The sequence below is a fragment of the Sarcophilus harrisii genome, chromosome 1 (genome assembly GCF_902635505.1).
Source record: "Sarcophilus harrisii chromosome 1, mSarHar1.11, whole genome shotgun sequence".
NCBI classification, from domain to species: domain Eukaryota; kingdom Metazoa; phylum Chordata; class Mammalia; order Dasyuromorphia; family Dasyuridae; genus Sarcophilus; species Sarcophilus harrisii.
The window spans coordinates 106857975-106880845 of NC_045426.1; the positions used below are offsets into that span (position 1 = coordinate 106857975).

Consider the following 22871-nt stretch of genomic DNA (forward strand, 5'->3'; position numbering starts at 1 on the left):
TAATTTTTTTAATGGGTTCTCTATCGAGGCTCTGGACATATCACTAAATCATGCTGAGAGGTAAAATAATAAGATCTAACCAGGATATACAGAATAAGCATGAGATTTTAGAACACTTACAAAGCAATCTACCAAAAAGCAAAACAAAGAGATGAGGAAAGCATCTTTTGTCTACTGCTATATACCATTTGTTCCATACCCTGAAGAGGAAGAAGGAATTTTAGAGATGTCTAGTTATTTTTTCTTCTTTTTTAGAGAAGAAAAACTGACATCCAGAGAAATTTAATAATTTTTTAATTTTAAGATTCAGAGCCCAATTTCAAACTCAAATCCTGCAACTCCAATCTAAATATAATAAATATTCTTTCAACTATATCACAATAAGTTCAAATATTGTTATTTGGCTTGAGATGATTGTGGTTGAGTCACTTGCCTAGAGTCATATAGCTAATAAGTATAAGTGTCTGAGGTCAGGTTCTCCTGACTTTAAGGTTCGTGTCCTTTCCACTATACTATCTAGCTGTCCCTATATGATTCTATTTCAAGGAGATGTTCTCTCTATATTTCTCTGTTTCTGTCTCTGTTATTTTCTGTCTCTCTTTCAAAACTAGATAATGTTAATTAAATTCATGAACTTTGTCTCTGTTATTATCCTTTCAGAAAAGTTGTTTTAAGTAAATAATAATAGTAAATTTCCATATTAAGTTTAAGCATCAAAGTGTGTGTGTGTGTGTGTGTGTGTGTGTGTTCTGTGGCCAGGAGAAAAAAGAGAGAAACACAATCCTTGATTTTGGAAAATTTTCTGAAAACAAAAGAATTGAATCCTGATTATATGATTCTGTAGGCTGGTATTCCACTATGTAGACAAGGCTACATAGTACAATAGAAGATGTATTGGACTTGGATTCAGAGGACCTGTTTTCAAATTCTGGCACTACCTCTTACAACCGATGTGGTCTTGGGGACTTAATCTCTTCTGTGCATGTTTGTATGTGTATGTGGCAGTTTGGTGGCCATAGGGGATTGGATAGTTAGGGAAATGGGCCCAGACTCAGGAAGATTTAAATTCAAATCCAATCTCAAGCACTTACTAGCTATGTAATCCTGAAAAAGTCACTTAACCCTATTTTATTTACTCATTTGTAAACTGAGCTGGAAAAGAAAATGGCAAATCATTTCAATATCTTTGCTAAAAAAACCCCAGATGAGGTCATAAAGAGTCAGACGTGGATGAAATGACTGGACAGCATTGACTAAAAGTTTGCAAAATACTTTACAAGTATTATCTCATATCCTCACAACAATCCTGGGGGGTAGGTATTGTTATTATTAGCATTTTACATATAAGGAAACTGAGGCAGACAGAGGTTAAATGATATGCCCAGGGTTTCTTGTGATGGGGTCAAGAATAAGAAATGGGTCTAAATCTTATAGCTAATGCATTGTAGCTGTGTGACTTCCCCTGAGCTTGTTTCCTCAACAAGTATTTATTAAGCACTTACTATGTGCACACTGCACTAAATGCTGGGTATACAAAGACAGGCAAATGAGAATTCCTGCTTTTAAGGAGTTTACAGGATGAGATAACATGCAAGCAGTTGCATTCAAAAGGGTTGTATTCAGGGTAAATTGGAAATAAGCATTAGAGAGAAAGCATTAACATTAAGGAAAATCAGGTAAAGTATTTTATGGGAGATTGGATTTTAACTTAGACTTGAAGAAAATTGGGAGACAGAAATGAGGAAGGTGAGAATTCTAGACCTAGGGGACAAACAGTGATCATGGTCCAAGTCAGAGAAGAGTGTTTCCTGTGAAGAGAAACCAGGATGTCAAACAATGTGGCAACTATAAGAATAAACCAGGTTATGAGGGACTTTAAATACCAAATAGGATTTTATATTTTTTCTTAGAGGTGATAGGGAGCCACTGGAGTTTTAGGGAGAGGACAGGAGGCATGGCCAAACTCACATTTTTTGAAGATCACTGATGACTCAATATACTAATTAAAACCACAGTCACCCGACTTGCTTTGGTCATATTAAATAACTACATAAATGATGAGTTCAGGGTAAGAATGTTAGGATAATGGACTTTGAAGGGAACTCTAAAGTCATTGGGCCAATTCCTTCCTTTTACTGATGAGGAAATTGAAACCCAGAAGAATGAGTGACACGGCAGCTTTCTGCTATGGTATTGTTGGATGGAGTATCTAACATGATAAATTCACAAATCAGTTAGCATGCCCACACACAAACATATATGCACATATGGCTCACTGGTTTTGACAATAAGTCATACTTCATGAGCTTGAAGAAACTTATCTAAAGATACTGGTTGATAACTTTTTATGAAATTATATATATGTACATATATATTTCCTTTTGTTTCTGCATACTGCTTATAATATATATAAAAAGAGAGGGAGTATGATATAATAGAGAAAGTGACTATCAATTAAGAGAAAAGTAAAACCTGTAATCAAATCTTGTCTCTCTTATTTACTAGCACTCATTCCATGAGCTCTTGGATATCATATACAATGTGAGTTTAGAAATAGAGCTCAAATTCAATTTATTGTATTACCAGAAAAATAATATATTTTATTTTTAAGTATTTAAAAGGTGGGGAGCAATTGGTAATGAGAGTGTGGGGCTGTTTAGAGGCATACTAAGTATTGCACAAAATATTAAAGGATCCACAAAATATTAAAAGAATTAGAGGATGACATTTTGTGCATTAGAGAAGATTAATTATGGGGTATTTATAGGGGGGAAAAAACATGAGTAAGCTTGATGAAATGGAATAGCACTGGATTGAGAAGGAAGGAAGTAAAAGAAAAAAAACTTCAGTTATTTAGTTCTAGGTACTGTGCTAAATGCTTTACAAATATTATCTCATCTGATTCTCACAACAATAATATAGGTATGTCTCTGCTATTATTATCTCCATTTGGCAGTTCAGTAAACTGAGGCAGTTTACTGAAGTTGCTACTTACCCAAGGTCACATAATTAGTGTGTCTAAGGCCACATTTGAATTTAGGTATTCCTGACAACAATCCAGGACTCAATCCAGTTTGTTACCTAACTGTTAGTTGTTAGTGCTCTTTCTATATGTCTGTTGATTTGTCCATTCATTTTTCCTATTTACTCTATTTGCAATAGGTCTAAGTTCATTATCAGCATTGCTAATGGAAAGGATCTTTATTTTTATTGATTATATATGCAGTCATTCTCCTTTCCTGCTCTTTCTCTAGTTCCTTTACAGCACATTGTCTTGTCCACAATATCCAGAGGAGCAGGATACAAGAAGCCATTTCATCCTCATACAATAGTAGAATATCCTCATCATCATTTATCTGCTTGTGTGAGATAAAACAAACTGCAGTGAGATCTAAGGGTGAAGAGATTGCTTTTTAGTCAGTGAGATTGGGAGAGATTAGATGAAAGATGTGTCATCTACCAGCCCTAAAAGATAGGAAAGGTTTCATCAGAGAGAGATGATGAAATTGTAGCCTGCACTTCAGTCATTGTTTTTGTATAAACAAAAACAATATATACCAGGTGCTTTGGGTCTACTGTCACAAATCCCTCATTTGAACTGATCCAATCTTCAGAAGGGAGCTGCTATAGTGAACCATGGGATTCTGGAGGTAGCCCAGAGAAGGTTAGAAGGATAATTTTTTTTTAATACTATAGCTCACGAGACCCTACTAGTGTGCTTCCCTCCAGGATTATGTTGATAACAATTAGCCAGAAGACTTCACTACCTTAATACCATTTATAAAGTGGTATAGAACAGTACAAAACATCCTCTTCCAAATCTGTGACATCATTCTCACCATGGTTTAGGTTATAGGTTCGAATTTAGAGCACATATAGCAAATGGCTGTTGGAAAACTTTCATTGGAATCTTCATGATCTTTCACTAAATATAGCATAATTATCTGCCAGGCTTATTGTAGAACCTTACATCTCTCTTTATCCAAAGTGTACATGTTTTAGGGCTTCTCAGTGGCAAAAGTGGATAGAGTGCAGGTCTTGAAGTCAGGAAGACTCATTTATCTTCCTAAGTTCAAATCTGGCCTCAGACCTAGGTCACCATGAACAAGTCACATAATCCTGTTTGTTTCAGTTCCTTATCTGTAAAAAAAAGCTGGAGAAGGAAATGGCAAACCACTCCATATTTTTGCCAAAAAAAAACCCTAAATGGGGGCACAAAGAGTCAGACATGATTGAAATGACTGAACAAACTAGTCTGGTCATGTCTCCCACCAAAAATACTGTTCAAACTTTCCTTAAACAACAAAATACTGTTCAAGGAATGCTTTTGGATGCTGAAGGGAAATCCAGAATCCTCTGTATCCTTCAAAGCTCGTAAGATCTTTACCTGGCCAGGGAAGAAGTAGGAGACTGAAGCAGAAGCTGGATCTAGTTTTCTTCTCTTTTCTTCCCTTCTTCACAAGTCAAAATTCCTTCTCTGGTATTTGTTGGAACATTTCTACCCTAAACTTCACTTAATTCCAAAATAGCTCACTGATTATATTCAAATTTCTAAAATGTGACCAAGTCCCGTAACTAATTCACAGGGACTTCCTGTGTGGTGTTGCTTCACTCCATTCACTGACTTTCAGGGACTTCTAAACTGCTTTGTATTTAATCTAAAGCCTCCTTTGATTGATGTCAAGGCCTTGTTCTCACCTGCTTTATACACTTTTGATTGATTGTCTGCATCTGACAGAGGTGTCCATTAGGATTTAGCATCTTGTCACTTGCCTTTAAATGGGGTTGGAAGTAGTCATTTGACTGACTCAATCATCCCCTACCCTTGGAAGGGACAAGAGACAGTTCAATATTGAGAAATGATGAGTCATATAATTTTGTTGAAGCACAAAGTATACATAAGACAATAATTTGGACACCAAACTAAGGAATTTAAACTTAACTCAATAGATAAAATGACAAGCTATTAAAAGCAGGGTACTGGCATGAATAGAACTATGCATTAAGAAGTTTATTGTGTATTAGAGTGACGAGACCCTGGAAGCATGGAAACCAATGAGAGTTCTGAAGTAGTTCAAATGAAAATTAATAAGGACCTGAATTTAGGTGATAGCATGCCTCAGTAGAGTGCCAAACCTCAAGTCAGGAAGTCTCATCTTTCTGAGTTTGAATCTGGCCTCAGACACTTACTAGTTATGTAACTTAACTCTGTTTGCTTCAGTTTCCTCATCTGTAAAATGAGCTAGAGAAGGAAATGACTCCACTCTAGTGTCTTTGCCAAGAAAATTCCAAATGGGGGTCCTGAAGAGTCAAACAGGACTGAAAGACAACTGAACAAGAACTTGGGTGATATCTAATGGAAAGTAAGGGTCAGAAGAGAGAAAAAAAAGTTGACAAAGGCATCGCTTTTCTTTAAGGAAAAATGTTAAGAAATAGTATTATTCAAAGTCCTTGGTCTCACATGAATGAAAAACCTTATTGGTACTTAATCGGATTCCAAGGAGTCCTTTCCTAGCCTGAAGTCCTTGTTATTATTCTTATGAAAGACCTAATTGGTTCCTATACTCAATGAGACTCTGGAAGGAATCCTGACCCCCTAAAGTGATTAGTTGGTGATCAAACTAAGAGCAGGGACTTTTTGATTAATCCAATTAAGAGTCCATACCTCTTTTTCCACCTTTGACCACTCTGATTGATTTCAGGAAAATTATTCACCCAGAGGGATGACATTTAAGTTCCTATTGTTTTATCTTAGCAAATTAAAAAAAAAATACTTTCATTGAGTTTTGTCAGTTTTATCTCTATGTAGAATTTTGTCTCTGTTTCTTGGACATTGTAAAAATGTAAGTCGATATGGTCAGAGAAACTTCTAACAAAGAACGTTCCCCTTTGCTTCTCTTTCTATAAGCAGCAATGCTTGGATTTTTAATAAATAGACCCTGACAAACTTGTGCTAAAAGCAGAGTGCAGTGTTTTTCTTCCACAACAGGAATTCACAGAGAATGACAGGACTTAACACCTCATTAGCTGAGGACTGAGAGAGAGGGAAGAGTCAAAATGAAGCTGAGATTTCCCATCTGGGTGAGTGAGGAAAAATGGAGACAGAAATAGGGAAATGAAAGGAAACAGGTTTTGGAGAAAGGTGAAAAATTCTGTGCATGTTATTCATTCTATAACACTCCCAGAAATCATTGATTTTTTCCCCTTCAGGGTCTTTGCTCAGAAATTTTATTTAAAATATAATCTTTTCTAAATTAAAAAATTTTTTTCAAACTGTATTTTTAAATTAAATTCTGAAGGAGTATAAAGTGTTGAAGTATCTCTATTTTATTCAGGTTATTTATTTTATTATAATTGGTATATTTTATATATATTGCCTTTACCTAGATGTAGATTACATATATATGAATATAAATAATTATAAATAAGGTTCTGGGTTGATGTTACTTTGCGTCTGCTACATATGAAATTATCTGAGCATTGTGATGTTAGAATAGATGTGAGACTTGGTACTATGAAAATGGATGAGCTCTCTGAAGAATAAAAAGAACTTCATAGGGGAGAAGACTGGGAAATTTGGGAGAAGGGTGCTATAGATTTCATTTCTAAGTAGCTGAAATCATACATTGAAATTGTGAAGTGAAAGTGAATTTAGTCTTTCTTCTTTGAACATTTATAATTCAGGTCAGTAAACTGATATCCCCTGTCTCTTGAACTAGATATGATTCCTTCAGGGACAGGTAGACATCAAGTTTCATGTATTTACTCTCCTTATAGTCTTTTTTAACTTTAATAACTAGCATAGCAGTGAACATCAGAGGATTCAATAAGTGTTCTTGATAATGATGAGAAAATCAGAATAATAGGCAACAAACTCCCATAGGGCAGAAACCTGACCTCTTTAAACTTGGTATCTTAAAGCACAAGTGTCAGCCCATTCATCATCATCATCATCATCATCACCATCATCATCATCCTCTTCTTTTTCCTTTCTTTCTTCTTCCTTCTTCCTTATCTTCATCTTCCTCCTTCTCTTCTTTTTCCTCTTCCTTCTCCTTTTTCTTCATTACCATTATCATGATCATCATCTCCACTAGAACCACTTCATAAATATTTGTTCATAAGGATTTTAGAATTGGAACAGCCATTTGGAATTATCTTTTCCTACTGTCTCAGTTTACAAGTGAGGAAACTGAACTTCAGAGAGGGTCAGTGATTAATCTATGGTCACCATAGTTCATTCATTCGTAATCAGAGCCAAGATTAGGACTAATGTTTTCTAATATGAAAAATCTAGTGCTTTCTTTACCATACAGTAGTAATGATGATGATGATGATAACTAAGTGACTTACAATAATTATTACATTTGATCCTCACAACAGTCCTAGGAAGCAAATGTTATTATTATCATCAATTTAGAGATGAGGAAACCTTAGAGATAAGGTAGATGCATTTAATGAATTACCCAAGATCATACATCTAGTAAGTGTTTCATGACAAATTTGAACTAAGGTCTTCCTGACTAGGCTCAGCACTGTATATACACTATGCTACCAAGATGCCTCCTAATGAATTAAGTATGTGACAACGAAGGCCTAAATTTAGTCTCAACTTCCAAGGCCTCTGTAGCTGAGACAGATAAGAATTTCCCAACACTAAGAAGTATCTAAATTGGCCACCCTAGAAGGCAATGAGTTTTTCCTTACCAGAAGTGTTCAAGCAGATGGTTGATTATTATCAGGGATGTTGTAGAGGTGACTAATACACCACATTTGGACTGCACAGTATTCAAAATTTCTCATTGCCTCACAGGCACTGTGATTTTAATGTTTATGGTGTAGAATGAACCTGAAGTGATTAACATATTTGCTTAAAAATATGGCATTAATGAAGCCAAGTTGTTATGGGTTCAATGATAATATAGGATAATTATTTTTTCTTAGAGATTAAAACCTCCACATATAGTCTCTGATTCTTTTGCCATGATTTTTAAACTACACTTCTATATAAATAATGATTTGGAAATGGCTGATCATAACACCATCCCTCCCCTCCCTTTTACCTGACACTTCTTGGTATTTTTCTCTATTCTAGTAATTTAGAGAAAGTAGCATGGAACCTGGAGTCGGAAAGTCCTGAATTCAAATTTGACCTCAAACTCTAGCTGTGTGACTTTGGGCAAATTCATTAAAGTGCTGTTTGCCTCAATTTCCTCAGCTGTAAAATTGGGATAATAATAGCACCTACCTTGCAAAGTTGTTGTGAGGATCAAAGGAATATTATTTACCAAAAAGGTGCCTAGCACATACATATATATATGTACATTCTTCCCTCCTATTTCTTAAGTGCCAATATAAGCAATGCCCTATGCTATATATAGCAAATCTGGACCACATATTAAAAAGCAGAGATATCACTTGGCTGACAAAAGTTTGTATAAAAGCTATGGTTTTTCCAGTAGTAATGAATGGCTTTGAGAGTTGTTCTGTGTAAGGAAAGCTAAGCATCATAGAAAACTTTTGAATTGTGGTTCTGGAGAAGACTTTCAAGGAGACTTGAAAGTCCCTCGAATAGCAAAGAGATTAAATGAATCAATACTTTATGAAACTAATTCAGGCTATTTAGTGGAAGGTAAAATACTGAAGCTTAAGCTTCATTACTTTGGGTCACTTTATGAGAAGACAGGATTCATAGGAAAAGATGGAGGGCAAAAGGAAAAGGGGTTATCAGAGGATGAGATGGGTAGATACTATCATAGAAATAATGAACATGAACTTGGGCAAACTTTGAGAGATAATGGAAGATAGAGGGCCTGGTATGCTTTGGTCCATGGAGTCATGAAAAGTTGGACACCATTGAGTTACCACTACCACCACCACCATCATTACCACCACCAACACCAACATGCTAAGCAAAGCTCTTGGGAAGATACAGAATCAAATAAGATCATGCCTATTAAACAAATCTTACTTTAGGCAGTGTATTACTATAGACAACCAGAGGAAGAAATCAGAACAAATCTTACTTATGATGGATAATTAGTCAGTGACATGTTCCTAAATAAAGGAAATAAAAGAGAAGGACATCTGGCCAGTGTACATGTCTTCTAAATAAGACTTGTGGTTTTTTGGTTTTGTTTTTAGTTGTTATTTTATACATGCATGTATAAATATATTCACACTTATACATGTTTGTAGTTATATTTATGTATATTACATAGGGTCAGAATAAGGTTAAATGGAGTAATAGATTGGCATCTGCAGTAAGAAATTGCAGATTCAAGTCTTGTTTCTATTATTGGTAACATTAGGGAAATCCTCCCCAATTTCTCCAGTTGTAAAATGAGTAGTCAGACTAAATGATCACTAAAATCCCTTTCAAGTCTTGATTCTAGACTTATCTTTTCTCAGCCTTGTGCCTAATGGCAAAGTCTTTAAATAATATGTTGATAGTTTCTATAAAAATGCACCATTAATTTTAGCTTACCACTGTACCCTAGAAGATTTTCTTTCTAAAAAATGTTTATTAAAAACTAGAAACATAATGATGTACCTACATTCAGGAGTTAAGAATATGATAACTGCTTTCTGTAGTATCTTGTTTTCATCATTCCCAAAAGAGAGCAAAGAAACCTTTAAAAAGAATGTTATCAATCTTGACTTCAACTTTTTTTTATGTATTTGAAATTAAAATGATGCTGATTATAATTTGAGATATTGTGTCCCCATGTCATTGTTTACAAAAGAAGTTAAGTACTATATTAAATTTAGAATACTGCTTCAATATTGCTTTTGTTATAGCAACAATTTAAAACATAAGAATTATATAATTTAAATTGACAGATTTTTCAATTTGCAAAAGTTTTCATTTCCCACTCTTTAAAAAAAACAAAATGAATATAGATGAATATAGAATCCTTTTCCTCCTGACTGAAGCTGTTATGTAATAGTATAATATAATTAATAAATGCATAAATAAATAAATAAATAAATAAGTATTCTGCTTCAGAAGTGACTGGCTTACTTTTCTTTAGCTGAAGGAGTGATTTTATTCTGAGTAATTCCTTTATATCTTAATTAATTCCTTTATAGCTCTTTGTCCTGAGTGTAAGACATTGAGGTACACGTTAGTAATGCAGAGTTCTTTGATTTCATTGAGGGGGATCTTTGTGAGTTGTCATAGCCACAAAATTCATTATCCTCTGAGCAATCTAGTAATGATTCTCTCCAAACTTAGTGAGACTTGTTCTCAGACAACAGACAGTCCGCCACTGGGCCCATACTTAATGCCTTTCTGGCTTGGCAAGATTTGCCAAAGCTTGTACTCTCCTTGTGTCTTCTTCAAGGGACAGGATCATCCAATGACTCTCTAAGGCATTCTGGTCTAATATATGGAATTTTGTACATCTAATCTAACAAAAATTCTTTTGTAAGCATTCTAACAGTCTCTTTTGATAAATGTAGAAAGTAAATGTTAAATTCTCAAAAATTAAGTTGAAGTGCAGGAATGGTCTCAAATATATTTTGAATACTTGTTTTTCTTGGGGAAATCAGTAAAAGTGTGGGAGCATTTTAAATATTTTTAGTCATTAAGGCAGATATGAACTGTTTTTTTTTTGTTTCTTCACTTAAATAACTGTTCACTCTTCATATATTTCTTGTCTTTAATTCCTTCCACTATTCAAACACTACTTTTCTTGAAAAAAAATCTTTAAACATCATGTCCCTCTATAGTTATTGTTTTATTCTTTTTTTTCTTTATGGTCAAACACCCAATTAATGATCCATGTGCTTACCCTTTATTTTCTTACTACCCTTTGCCATTTTAATTCTCTGCAATCTTATATACTTATTAGTTAAAAGTTTTGATAGCTGCTTTTGATAGCATTACTCCTAAAACAGAGCACAGAGAGGACTTTCTTGCTAAATCTTCATTCTTTTTGAATTCTCTTAGTTCGGTATATATCATTTCTCCTTACTTTTAGAAATCCACCTGTGACTTATATGATGGTATACCACTCTTCTATTTTCCCACAAAGTTTTTGGACCTCAATAAATAAAATGAAGTTTAATTAGACTAGATGATCTATCTTTTAATTCTAAAACCACATGATTCTATTATTCATGTGGACCTCTTCCAACCATTCCATTTTATTTTTTTTTCTATATTCTCCAGAAAGATTTATAGCTGAGGAAACTGAGACAAATGTCAGTTTAGTGAATTTGCTCAAGGTCATACTGCTAGAGTTTAAGGTCAAATTTGAATTCAGGACTTTCTGACTCCAAACTCCATGCTGCCTTTTCTACATTACTATAATAGGGAAAAATACCAAGGAGTGGTAGGCAACACGGTGGGGGAGGGGAGCTGCCATGATCTTGCTGAGCCTCAATAAGTAAAATAAAGTTTTGTTAGATCTTCTTTTTAATTCTAAAATCACATTTCATATGGACCTCCTTCAAGCATTTCATTTTATCAGTCTTTAGTCCCTTATTTTTTTCTGTATTCTCTATCAGAAATCCCTGGTAGTCATAGAATGTCAGCACTGAAAAGAACCCTTCAGGTTACCTTGTTCATGACTTCCCAATTTTATAGATGGGAAATTGAAACTCAGAGTGATAAAATAATTTGCCCTCTATCTCTATCAGAAATCAGAAATTTGTTTTCATGATTTTGTACTGGAACCCTCTACTCTAGTAACTTTTTTTTTTCAGTTTGATATCTTAAATGATATCTTAAATGATATTTTTTCCATCTATTTGACAGATGTACTTGAATTTAGTCCAAAGGAAAGTAACAGTATGATACTGGGTTGAGTTGAATGAACTGAGAAGGTTTAGCCTAAAAAAGAGAAGTCATAGAAGAGAATTGGGGAAAGAGGAGATAGATATGAGTGGACTTCTTATTCTTGATCTCAGAGGGCAGAACTAAATATGATGGGAGTTTTTTAGAGAAGTTCACTTAGATTTGACTGAAATAAAAGAATTAAAGTGTGTTAATACAGAACTCATTGCTTTAAGAAATAGGGTATTCCATCTCACTAGATATCTTCTATGTGACCAATCCTTGGCGAGATGGTAGAACTGATTCTATTTAAGATACCAGTTGTATATTATTCTCTCCTGTAGCTCACCCACTCAGACAAACAAACACTTAGGCACGACAGCTTTGGCTTGTTTGCCTTACCCCATATACTCTCTTTTCCCATGTGGAGACTACTGAAGGTTCATACATATGCCAATCAGATATTATATATGCCAGAGCTTGTCATCATAGTCCCTAGATACTAAAGCCTCTCTGTGGGATTTGGCAATCAGACCTAGGGCATACTCAATCCTGCCAATTGGTTGTAGGCTGGGGGGCAGCTTCCTTTGGATGATGCCTTAATTCTCACAATCCTTGTGCTCTCTAATGGAAGTTATTTTCTAGGAGGCATTTTCCCTGAAGGTCTAAAATGTGCCCTCCATTTGTCTAGAATCCACACCCAAGCACTTGCTCCCTTCCCTGACTCATACACTGATTCATATTTCCTTAGTTTGTATTACTAACCAATCACTTTCCCTAATTCAAACCAGCAGTATCCACTAATCCCAATCATACATTTTATCTTTCTATAAATTACATATCCCATATTTTCATTAGCAGACACCTAGGACTTGGTTTCCAATTGTAGCTACTCCATTATCAACAGGTGTACATTCTGACACACTCTTTTAGCCTGATTCAATACTGTGAACAACTGTGATCTTTACTCACCTTGTTATCCAGCAGGCACTTCTGCAAAGTCTATTACATTACAACATAGATTCTATAATTCTATTATAGTTAAAATTCTTCCCACAACTATTTTCATGTTGTTGTTGGGTCACTTTTCAGTCTTGTCCTACTCTTCTTCATTATTAGCCCATTTGGGGTTTTCTTTGCAAGGACACCAGAGTGATTTATCATTTCTTTCTCCACCTCATTTTATGGATAAGAAAACTGTGGTGAGCAGGGTTAAGTGACTTCCCTAGAGTCACACAGCTAATAAGTGTTGAGGCCAGATTTTAACTTCTTGATTCCAAGCCCAGTGCTCTATCAGTTGCACCTATTGGGCAAATTATTTTATCACTCTGAGTTTCAATTTCCCATCTATAAAATTGGGAAGTCATGAACAAGGTAACCTGAAGGGTTCTTTTCAGTGCTGACATTCTATGACTACCAGGGGTGATAAGATACATAAACATAGATAATACAAGTAATTTAATAAATGAATATAAATGGTCCAAACAAAAATGATACACATGTTTAGGAGAGAAACTCATTTCTTACCGAAGTAACAAGGCAAAAGTATAAAGTGACATTTTTATTGTACTTTGAAGGATGAGTAGGATTTTAATAGGTGGAGACAATGAGAAGGGCCTTCAGAATGAGCAAAGAGAATGGAGAACACAAAATGTATTTGTGGAATTTAAGTTTTGCAGTTTGTTTAATTTAAAACCAGGGGTCCTCAAACTATGGTGCGTGGGCCAGATGCGGCAGCTGAGGACGTTTATCCCCCTCACCCAGGGCTATGAAGTTTCTTTATTTAAAATCCCATGAAACAAAGTTTTTGTTTTTACTATAGTCCGGCTCTCCAACAGTCTGAGGGACAGTGAACTGGCCCCCTATTTAAAAAGTTTGAGGACTTCTGGAAACTATCCAAGAGGGGGAAATGAGGAGAACTAAGATTATAAAGATGGTTGCTGCCAAAATATGGAAGATTTTGAATGCTATCTGAATAGAGCAGTGTCTCTATGAAAATGAATTTAGAATAAAATGTCCAAGTAGCAAAGTCTAAATTAAGCTGATAGGTGTGAAAATGTTACATAGTTTTGAAACATTGTTTATCAGCAATATCTAAAGTTCAATAGATTTTGTTTCTTAATTATTTACTAAAAACCTCAAAATTGACAGAAAATTACTAGATATACATATGATAATAAATATTCATAGAGTACTTTATGTTTTACAAAGTGCTTTATAATGCACTACCTTACCTCATAATAATTCTGTGAGGTAGATATTATCATTAACCTCATTTAATAGATGAGGAAACTGAGTCAAAGAGAGGTTAAGTGATAATTGAATAGTGATATGTCTTTTAAACAATCTCTTCAGTTCAAAGACAGTTTAATGATTTTTTCTGCTGAAAAAAAAAAAACTTGAAAGTAGTTCCCGGATAGCTATTTCTAATATCTATTCCTGGCTTGATGCTGCAAGTTCTTTCTCCTTACCAACTTTTGTAATCTTTTACTCTTCTAGACTTTTGCCAATTTTTAAGGACTCTTTAAGTAGCTTCAAGTTTCTTAAGGAGTATTATAGTCTAAACTAAATCTTTATTTTCTGAACTGTTCCTATCACATCCCTCTTGGGGATGTAAATCAAAGTCCTACAACTAACCAACTGATATTTTGGAGAGATCTAAATCTTCATGACCTTAGATATACTCTGGACCAAGATAAACCTCCTGAAGCAAGTTTGGAATTGGCCTAGAGTATGGGGTAGAATTGATTAAATATCTGAAATAATGGCCAGCAGAGGTAAGATCTGAGAGTGAGAGAGGTGTAGTGCATGTACTGCCTGTGTATTCACCAATCTCTGCCAGAATGGGATTCCTATTCCAGGAAGAAAGAGTGACTAAAGAATAGAGGGGCTAAGTCACTGAAATATGTTTGTTGATACAAACTGTATTTACGTCCAGGAGACTGAATTTATGGAGCTTTCTGTTGGCTAAAGGTATTTTCTCTTATCCTAACATTCTTTTTCTTCTGTTTAAGAAATTTAAACCCATTTTTATTTCTAAACCTTTCCATTGGTTTCTTGCACATGTTAATTATTTCTATTGTTCCTTTTCAGGGTATCTTGAGGATAGTTTTGTAAAATCTGGAGTCTTCAACGTGGCAGAACTTGTGAGAGTATCCAGAAGTAAGTTGTGCATTCTTTTTTTGTAGTTGTTATTTAATTCATATGTTTATTGAAAATGTTTCCTATGTAGTTCAAAATATTAAAATCCCAAATTGAACAAGAACTATTTTAGACTTCTTTACTGAGAAGGGAAAGGAAAGCTTTGCTTTTCCAAAAATCAATGTTTTTTTTTTTTTTTTTTTTTTTGTGAAATCAAAAATCTATTTGTTCTCCCTTTTCTAAAATATATCAAAATATCCATGGTTAATACCACAGTTGCAACCCCTAAATTGAGTTGTGTAACTGAATGTTTGGCAACAGTAAAAGGTTTCTGAATTATCAAAAATTAATCCAAAATCAAATGCGTGATGAATCCAAGGTGTTTCTGGCAATACTTGACTGGGTTGCATCAGGCAGCTTTATTGCATTTTAAGTTCTGACTATACAACATTGTATAGTATGCACAAGTCTTTCTCTGAATTATTGATATAGGTGTTATTTGCTTCTCTTTTCAACTTTATGGCCTTTAATGGAAGCTTATTTCAAAGGAATTATGATCAATTAAATGAATATAGTTATAACATACATATTTCCTATTAATATGGTTTTTTCCTACTTTTCTTTAGTTATAGGACATGCACCTAACATGCAGAATGCAGAGGGATTTTAAAAAAGACAACTTTGCCAATTATGATTGCAAATAGATAGGAAGCATTATTATCAAGACCAGTAATGACCAGTTGTTTATGATATATTACTTCTCTGATACTATTCTGGACATTTCTTGGTTAGGCTCCCCTGACAAGAGATCTAATCAAATGAAAGCCTCCTTGATTGAGTCTTTTGTCTTATTTTTGTCTTGAGTTTTTCATATACCTCTCTTAAAGGGAATAGGTGATTTTCTTATTACTCTCTTTCCTACTATTTTGGCTATCTAAATACAAGAGCAAAGTTTTAACTTTTCCCTTTCTTTCTGAAATAATGTTCAAATGAATGTAGGCACAGTGCATTAGCCTATTTGCTTCTGGGCTGGACTTCTTTTCCAGATCAGAATCTTTGTTGCTTTTAGATAAAAATGCCTTGATAAGCTTTGTAGAGAGCAAAGTGCAGCTCCAGCATGAGGCAGGAATGTTATGGTGGATTAGAGCAAAGCTTATTTTAAACTGTGAGTTGAAACTCCCATAATAGGGTTGGGGTCTCAAAAAATTTGGCAACAATAAAAAGTTTCTGAATACTATGATCAAAAATTATTTCAAAATCAAATGTGTAATGAATCCAAGGTGTTTCTGGCAGCATTTGCCTGTATCATGCAACTTCACTGCATCCTTAGTTTTGAACATACAATATGCACATTTTGCACTGTGCATGCAAACAATGCTGCCAGAAACACTTTGGGTCAAGTTCGAGATTCAGGTATTCTTAAATTTTTTTCTATTTACTACACCTTTTCTCTTGAGAAAATTTTTATTCGACCCTGACTATATAGGTATATAAGATATGTTTACAAATCATACATTTACTAAGTAAATCATAAATTTATTTTAAAGCAATTCTTTGGTATATATCTATCTATATATATAGATATACTTTTATTATTTATTAAAGACAAAAGCAAATTTGCATATTAATGAAATAGTTGTGCTTTCTTATTTTTTCATAAAGAATTAAGTTTTGGTAGAATATTTGATATTTTTTTTACTGTAGTCTACTTTTTCATGGCCCTCACATACACTTACACATCCCCATATGGGGTTGTGACCTATAATTTTTTTTGAATTATAGGATTAGGCTCTAATGACAGAATCTAAGAGTTGAATCTTGGATTAGATACCTACTATCTACATGCCATGCAAATACCTTCTGGGTTTTCTTTGAAACTCAGATTTTCTCATCTGCAAAATGAGTATATTTGCTCTATTCACTTCACTGGATTTTGTAAGGAAAGCACTATGCGATCCTGAAACTGTTTATATCAGGCTAAATATGTCATTTTAGCTAGTGTTCAAATGAGTACTAATTTTGTTTGCTGAAGTGACTAGTTCAGAATGAGAGAACCAAGTGGTTAAATATGGTTTAGGGTCCAACAAAAAGCATATTTCAGCAAACCTTGTTATGTTACTTTAAGGTTTACATACATGATACTATTTAACCAGCACAACAAACCTGTGATGTAGGTCATGTAATATAATTGTGCCCATTTTTCAGATGAGGTTTAGTGACTTTTCCTTAGTTAATCCAGTTCAACCTAATAAACATTTACTAAGTCCATACTATGGTAAAGCACTATGCTAGGCCCTGGGGATACAAAAATAGAACAGAAAATAGTTCCTGATTTCAAAAATTCATACTGTTTAGGGGATTCTAAATATAAACAGCTATTTGGGTATTCATTTGAGGAGGGACAAAGCACTAACTAATAGGATTAGGAAGCAACGTGAGGATGCAGGGCTTACCTTCCAAGTCAAGAAGGCCTGGGTTCATATTTTTCCTCTGACACACACTGGGTTTTATTTCTACATGTGCAATAGGGAAGCTAGATTAACAGCTCAGTGGTTCAAACTGTTGTTTAGTGGAGGCCCCTAGGACACTTCTTATAATAAGGGGACGACTGATCTGTGATTACTGTACCAACTGGGGGTATGTAAATCTATTCTGCAGAAATGCTTGAGGATGCTTGAAAATAGTTTAATTTATGAAGTGTTTTTAACAACTCCCTTACGACTTTATTTGCCATTGTTTTTCTATAATAACAATCTCAAATTTAACTGGTGTTCTAAGACATGTCAAGTGCTTTGACAAATCATAGAATCTCTGAACCTCAATTTCAGAGGTCATCTAATCCAGCCTATACTACAATAGGAAAATCTTCAGTATTCCCAACAGTTGCTTCCTTTTGCCTCCTTGATGGAATGGATGCTCCTTGAGAAAGCAGGATTCCTTGCTTCCCTCTCTCCCTCTACTCCTTCCTCTCTCCCTCTACTTCTTCCTCCCTCCTTCCTTTCCTTCCTCCCTCTTTTCTTCTCTCCTTCTCTTCCTTCCTTTCCTTCCTTCCCTCCCTCCCTCCCTCCTCTTTTTTTGCATTTATATATCCAGTACCAGTTACACTATCTGGTACATATTTGGAACTTAGTAGGTTCTTGTTGTTTGTTTGATCAATTGATTAACTCCATCTTTGATTAAACAACTTCGGTAAAGGGAAATTCTTTTGGGGCAGTACTTTTTTTGTATAACTTGTTTTCCTGGGAAGTTTTCTCTTATATCCAGCATAAACTTAGCTCTGCATTTTTTCCCCCTTTTCTCCTTCATACTGTTTTTAGTCCTGACTTCTGAGGTTAAGCAAAGGAAGTCTAATCCATCTTCCCCATTAATAATTCTTCATTGACTTAAAGCAGTTCTCACCAAGGCTTCTTTTCTATAAGTTAAATATTTTCAGTTGTAATAGTCCTCAAATGGCTTATTTTCTAGCCTTCTTATTATCCTCAACACTGTCCTCTGGAGAGTAGGACAGTGGATCTGCAGTTGGACTTGAATTAAAATTGAGCTTCAGTGACTTTCTCTCTGTGAGGCCCTGGGCATGTCATTTACTCTCTCCTTGCATTTATTTTTTTCAACTCTAAAATGGTAATATTAATAGCATCTCTCAAGTTTATTGTGAGGATCAAATGACAACACTTGTAAACGTCCAAGCATACTGCCCAACATATAATAGGTGCCTAATAAATGCTTCTGTCTATCTTTAACCATAGTCCCCATCCGATGAAAATGTTTCATATATAATCTGATCAAACTTAGGCACAGAAGACTATATAGCTTGTTAAAATTTAAACTCTTGTGAGTAGGGATTCCTTAATTTATTTCATGTGTATTTCCACTGCCTGAGACAATGCCCAGCATAAAATGAGTTTTTGATAAATGCTTGCTGATTGATTGAAAGAACAGTTGTGAGGAAGAGTGTTGAATATGGAATATGAAATTCTGGCAAGAAACCTAAGAGTGTAGGGACTACTGGTAGTTTTTCTTCACTGGTATCAATTGAATATACATGTTTCAGATTATAAAGATGGATTTGAGAAATAAATATCTGGTTAGAACAGTGCTACCTATTTCTGAACTATGGCATAAAGTATAGGAATGATGAACTCTTGGTCAAAGATGGAATGTACCTAAATATGAGCAAGTACATTTGTCAGAAGATAAAGTTCTCACATGATAATTCTAATAATAGCTAGCATTTATATAGTATTTTATATATAATATGTATTATTCATATATATATAGTATATTTTATATAAAATGCTTTATATAATTTATCTCATTTGATCCTCATGATGATCTTGAGCAGTCATCCCATTTTACAGATTAAGAAACTGAGACAAGCAGAAGTTAAATGATTTGTCCTTGTTATCTGATTATCTGAGGTTAAATTTGAACTCAGGTCTTCTAATTCTCAGTTTTAATGCTTCATCTAACTGCCTCTATTACACATAAATGCACCAAATTGCTATAGTACACATGTATATCCTTTTATTTTTTTCCATAGCTTTCCCTAGAAAGGTACTATTTTATGTTTGCTTCTGATAAACATTTTTATTTAGCAATCTTCAGATATAAAGTCTGGAAATTTTGATTATAGAATAAGTTATAGTCATTCCCAAAGTTAACAAGATTTATTATGCCCTTTCTATGTGCCAGGCACTGTGCTAACTGCAGGGATTCAGAGGAAAAACAAAGAACAGTAAAATTGTGACCCATGCCTTGAAGGAATCACACTCTAATGGGGAGACATGCAAAATTTTGCAAATATTTATTATAAAAATTCCAATGATGGGAATGGAAGATCTCAAAATCTCAATCTCAAAAGAACAATAGTCTCAAAAGGACAATACTAGTAGGAAGAGAAATTGGGGAAACACAAGATGGGATTTGAGTGGAATCTTAAAGAAAACTAGGGAAGCTGAGGAGTGGCGATGAGGAGGGAAAGCATTTCAGATATGGGGACCAGCCAGGATTGGGAAGCCAGTGCTAATGGAAGGACTGGAGAGTATGAAGAAGGGAAATGAAGTATAAGCTAAGAAGGGAAAAAAGGTTAGGAGCAGGTTGTGAAGAGCTTTTAAAAGCTAAAAGAGGATTTTATATTGATTTTTGAAGTTTATAAAAAGGGATCATTTATCCTGCCCTAAAAAGGCATTCTGACAAGCTCTTATTTTGGCATTTACATTTTTAGAAATATTAGTTATGAAATATACTTTTTTCTGGTTTAGTCTCTCATTTTGGATGAAGTACAAATTCTCATAATCGTTTGATGGTGCTTGATGATAAATAGTTTATCATTCCTGTTGCTGTTCTGATACAAATTTTGTGGCCCAATAGTTTCGAAAATTCCCATTGTCTGATCTAAAATTTTTACAGAACAGTGATAAGATAAAGTTTACTGTAAAGGGAAAGTAAAATGGATTAATGAAAAATATTCTAGACATGAGTGAAAAATCTGACTTTGAATTTTAGCATTTTTACTTCTCATCATGTTTATGTATTTGGTCATTTCATTTCTTTCTCTGAGCCTCACCAATATGTAAATTGGTGAGAATGTATTGAGATGATTGTATATAAAGTACTATGTGACAGCAGCCATTATTATCAAGACAGATATGTGGTGAACAAGATAGAAAGTTGGATCTGTATTCCAGAAAACTTGGAATTCATATCCAATTTCAAATATGTGGGAGTGTGTATGATTTTGGCTAGGTACTCAACCTCATTTCCTTTTCTGTATAATGGGGACAATAATAACACCTACCACCTCGGATTGTCGTAAACATTAAATGAATTAATATTATTAAAGTTCTTTGCAAATCTTAAAAATAAATAGCTAGTATATAAATACTAGCTATTGTCATTATCATTATTATAAGAAATTTAGTCAGCACAATCAGACAGAGAAAAGTGATTTAAGTTATAAGATTTTTTTTTCATCTTGAATTAGCTCATGAGAGTTATAAATTGAAGATTTATAGATTGTATAATGAATTATCACTTAAAATGGAAAGGATCTATATCATTGTTTTAAATAGTTTCAAGTAGCCTTCCATTAGAAAGCAAATTTAATTTCACTCAATACCCACCTTCCCCACTCTCATTCTCTGTGTCTCTCTCTCTGTCTCTGTCTCTCTTTGTCTCTCTTTGTCTGTCTCTGTCTCTCTCTCTCTGTCTCTCTCTCTCTCTCTCTCTCTCTCTCTCTCTCTCTCTCTCTCTCTCTCTCTCTCTCTCACACACACACACACACACACACACACACACACACACATACAGCTTCCAAGTATATAATAATGTTCTAACAGTAAGCTTAAAAGCATGTGGTTATGGTGGAATTTCCTACCTTGCATGTGCTTAACCTCCAATGTACCTCAAGCCACAACAAACAAAATTGTACTTTAGCTGTCAAAAGCATTCAGACTTTTAGATGCCAAATTACATAGCATACAATTATACTTGAAGTATAAAAGGAAGTTAAAACATACTATATAGAAAACAATAGGTATATTGATGTTTAAAATAAGACAGATGCCCCCAGAAGTGCTGTCTTTAGCTATTCATACTTGGGGGGGGGGAGGGTTGTTTAATTTTTTTATGGACAAAGAGTTTGGTCATCATAATGACATTATTTTTCATTGGTGAGGACCTCTGATAGACTTGTGATCTTTTCATATTATTTCTCTAAAAGGAAACTTAAAAAAAGTTTTACTTGGTAGAGCTATCCATCTTATCTGCCTGAATGGTAATTGCTAATATAATATAATTCAGAATGTTTATAAAAAGTCCCAGAAAGAGATGTTACAAAATCTATAACTCCATTGACATCATATAATATAAAAACATTATAATATTATCATGGTTTCTTAAAAAATTAATTTGGGAGTATTTGGAAGGAAAAATAAAGTAATTATAGAATAAATCCTATGAATGTTCCCATTGATACACTATAGTCTATAGCATGATTCTCCCATGCAGCGCTTCTCTGGATTAGCAGAAATACAAACAGTTCTTAAAAACCTTTCCATTCATTTCATCTAGGCAAGCCTTTTCACTCTTCCTGGAGCATCCATGCTCATTCCCATCTCTGTGCCTTTATTCATGCTACATCAGTTGTTCAGAAAGTCTTCCCCGTTTCGCTACCAATCCAACTTTTAACCTTTCTTTAGGGCCCACTCAAAGTCTTCCTGATCCAAGGAGCTTTCTTCTATCATTTTAGATGACAGTGATTTTTCCTGGGTTCTTAACTCTAAAAGCACTTCTTGTCTCTACTGATTATTTTGTTGCCTAATCATTTGGTGTCTGGCATTGTAATTTAAGCATTTCACACCCATATGCCTTGTCCTCCCAAAAAGTCTCTCAGTTTATTAAAGGCAGAGACCAATTGTGTCTTAATTTTTTTTTTTTTTTTGCATCCTCACTGCAGGTTCCCTTAGTGCTGTCCCCACAATAGGCACAATAAATAACTTGTTGAATGAATGAACTTAAGGCAAACAGGGTAATTTATGTCTTTTCAACTGTTTTTTACCAAGTCCTCAGAACTGTTCCTGCTATGTTGACAACTATGGTAGCCTGAAGGAGGAAATTATGAGGAGGGAAAAAAAATCCCATATGTAATCCAGAAAATTTGGGGCTGGGGGAAGGGGAAGGAAAGAAATCATGTAAGAGAATAAAACATGAGGGCTTTTTTGGGTATATTGCAGATGTGGTGTGCTTTAATAAAAGTAAACATCTGGATTTATAAAACATACTTTAGGGAGTAAATTCACACTACCAAAGGAGTCTTTGAATTATGAAAGGATGCATTGCAATGTTTTCATTTAAAGTAAAGCAAGCTTCTCACTAGTACTTGAAGTATTTTTTTAAAAGGACATTATTACTTAATACCTCATCTAGTACATTTAAAATAAATTGATTT

General features: G+C 34.3%; 1 protein-coding gene across 5 annotated transcripts in view; it reads left to right on the plus strand.

Annotated features, from left to right (window-relative positions):
- Window positions 1–22871, plus strand: part of NFIB (nuclear factor I B) — a 267392-nt gene that overhangs the window by 170030 nt on the left and 74491 nt on the right. For all 5 annotated transcript variants that reach the window (XM_023497947.2, XM_031947144.1, XM_031947108.1 and 2 more), the window contains exon 4: window positions 14876–14944. In XM_023497947.2, coding sequence (XP_023353715.1) covers window positions 14876–14944 — 69 coding nt within the window. The remainder of the gene's footprint in view (window positions 1–14875; window positions 14945–22871) is intronic.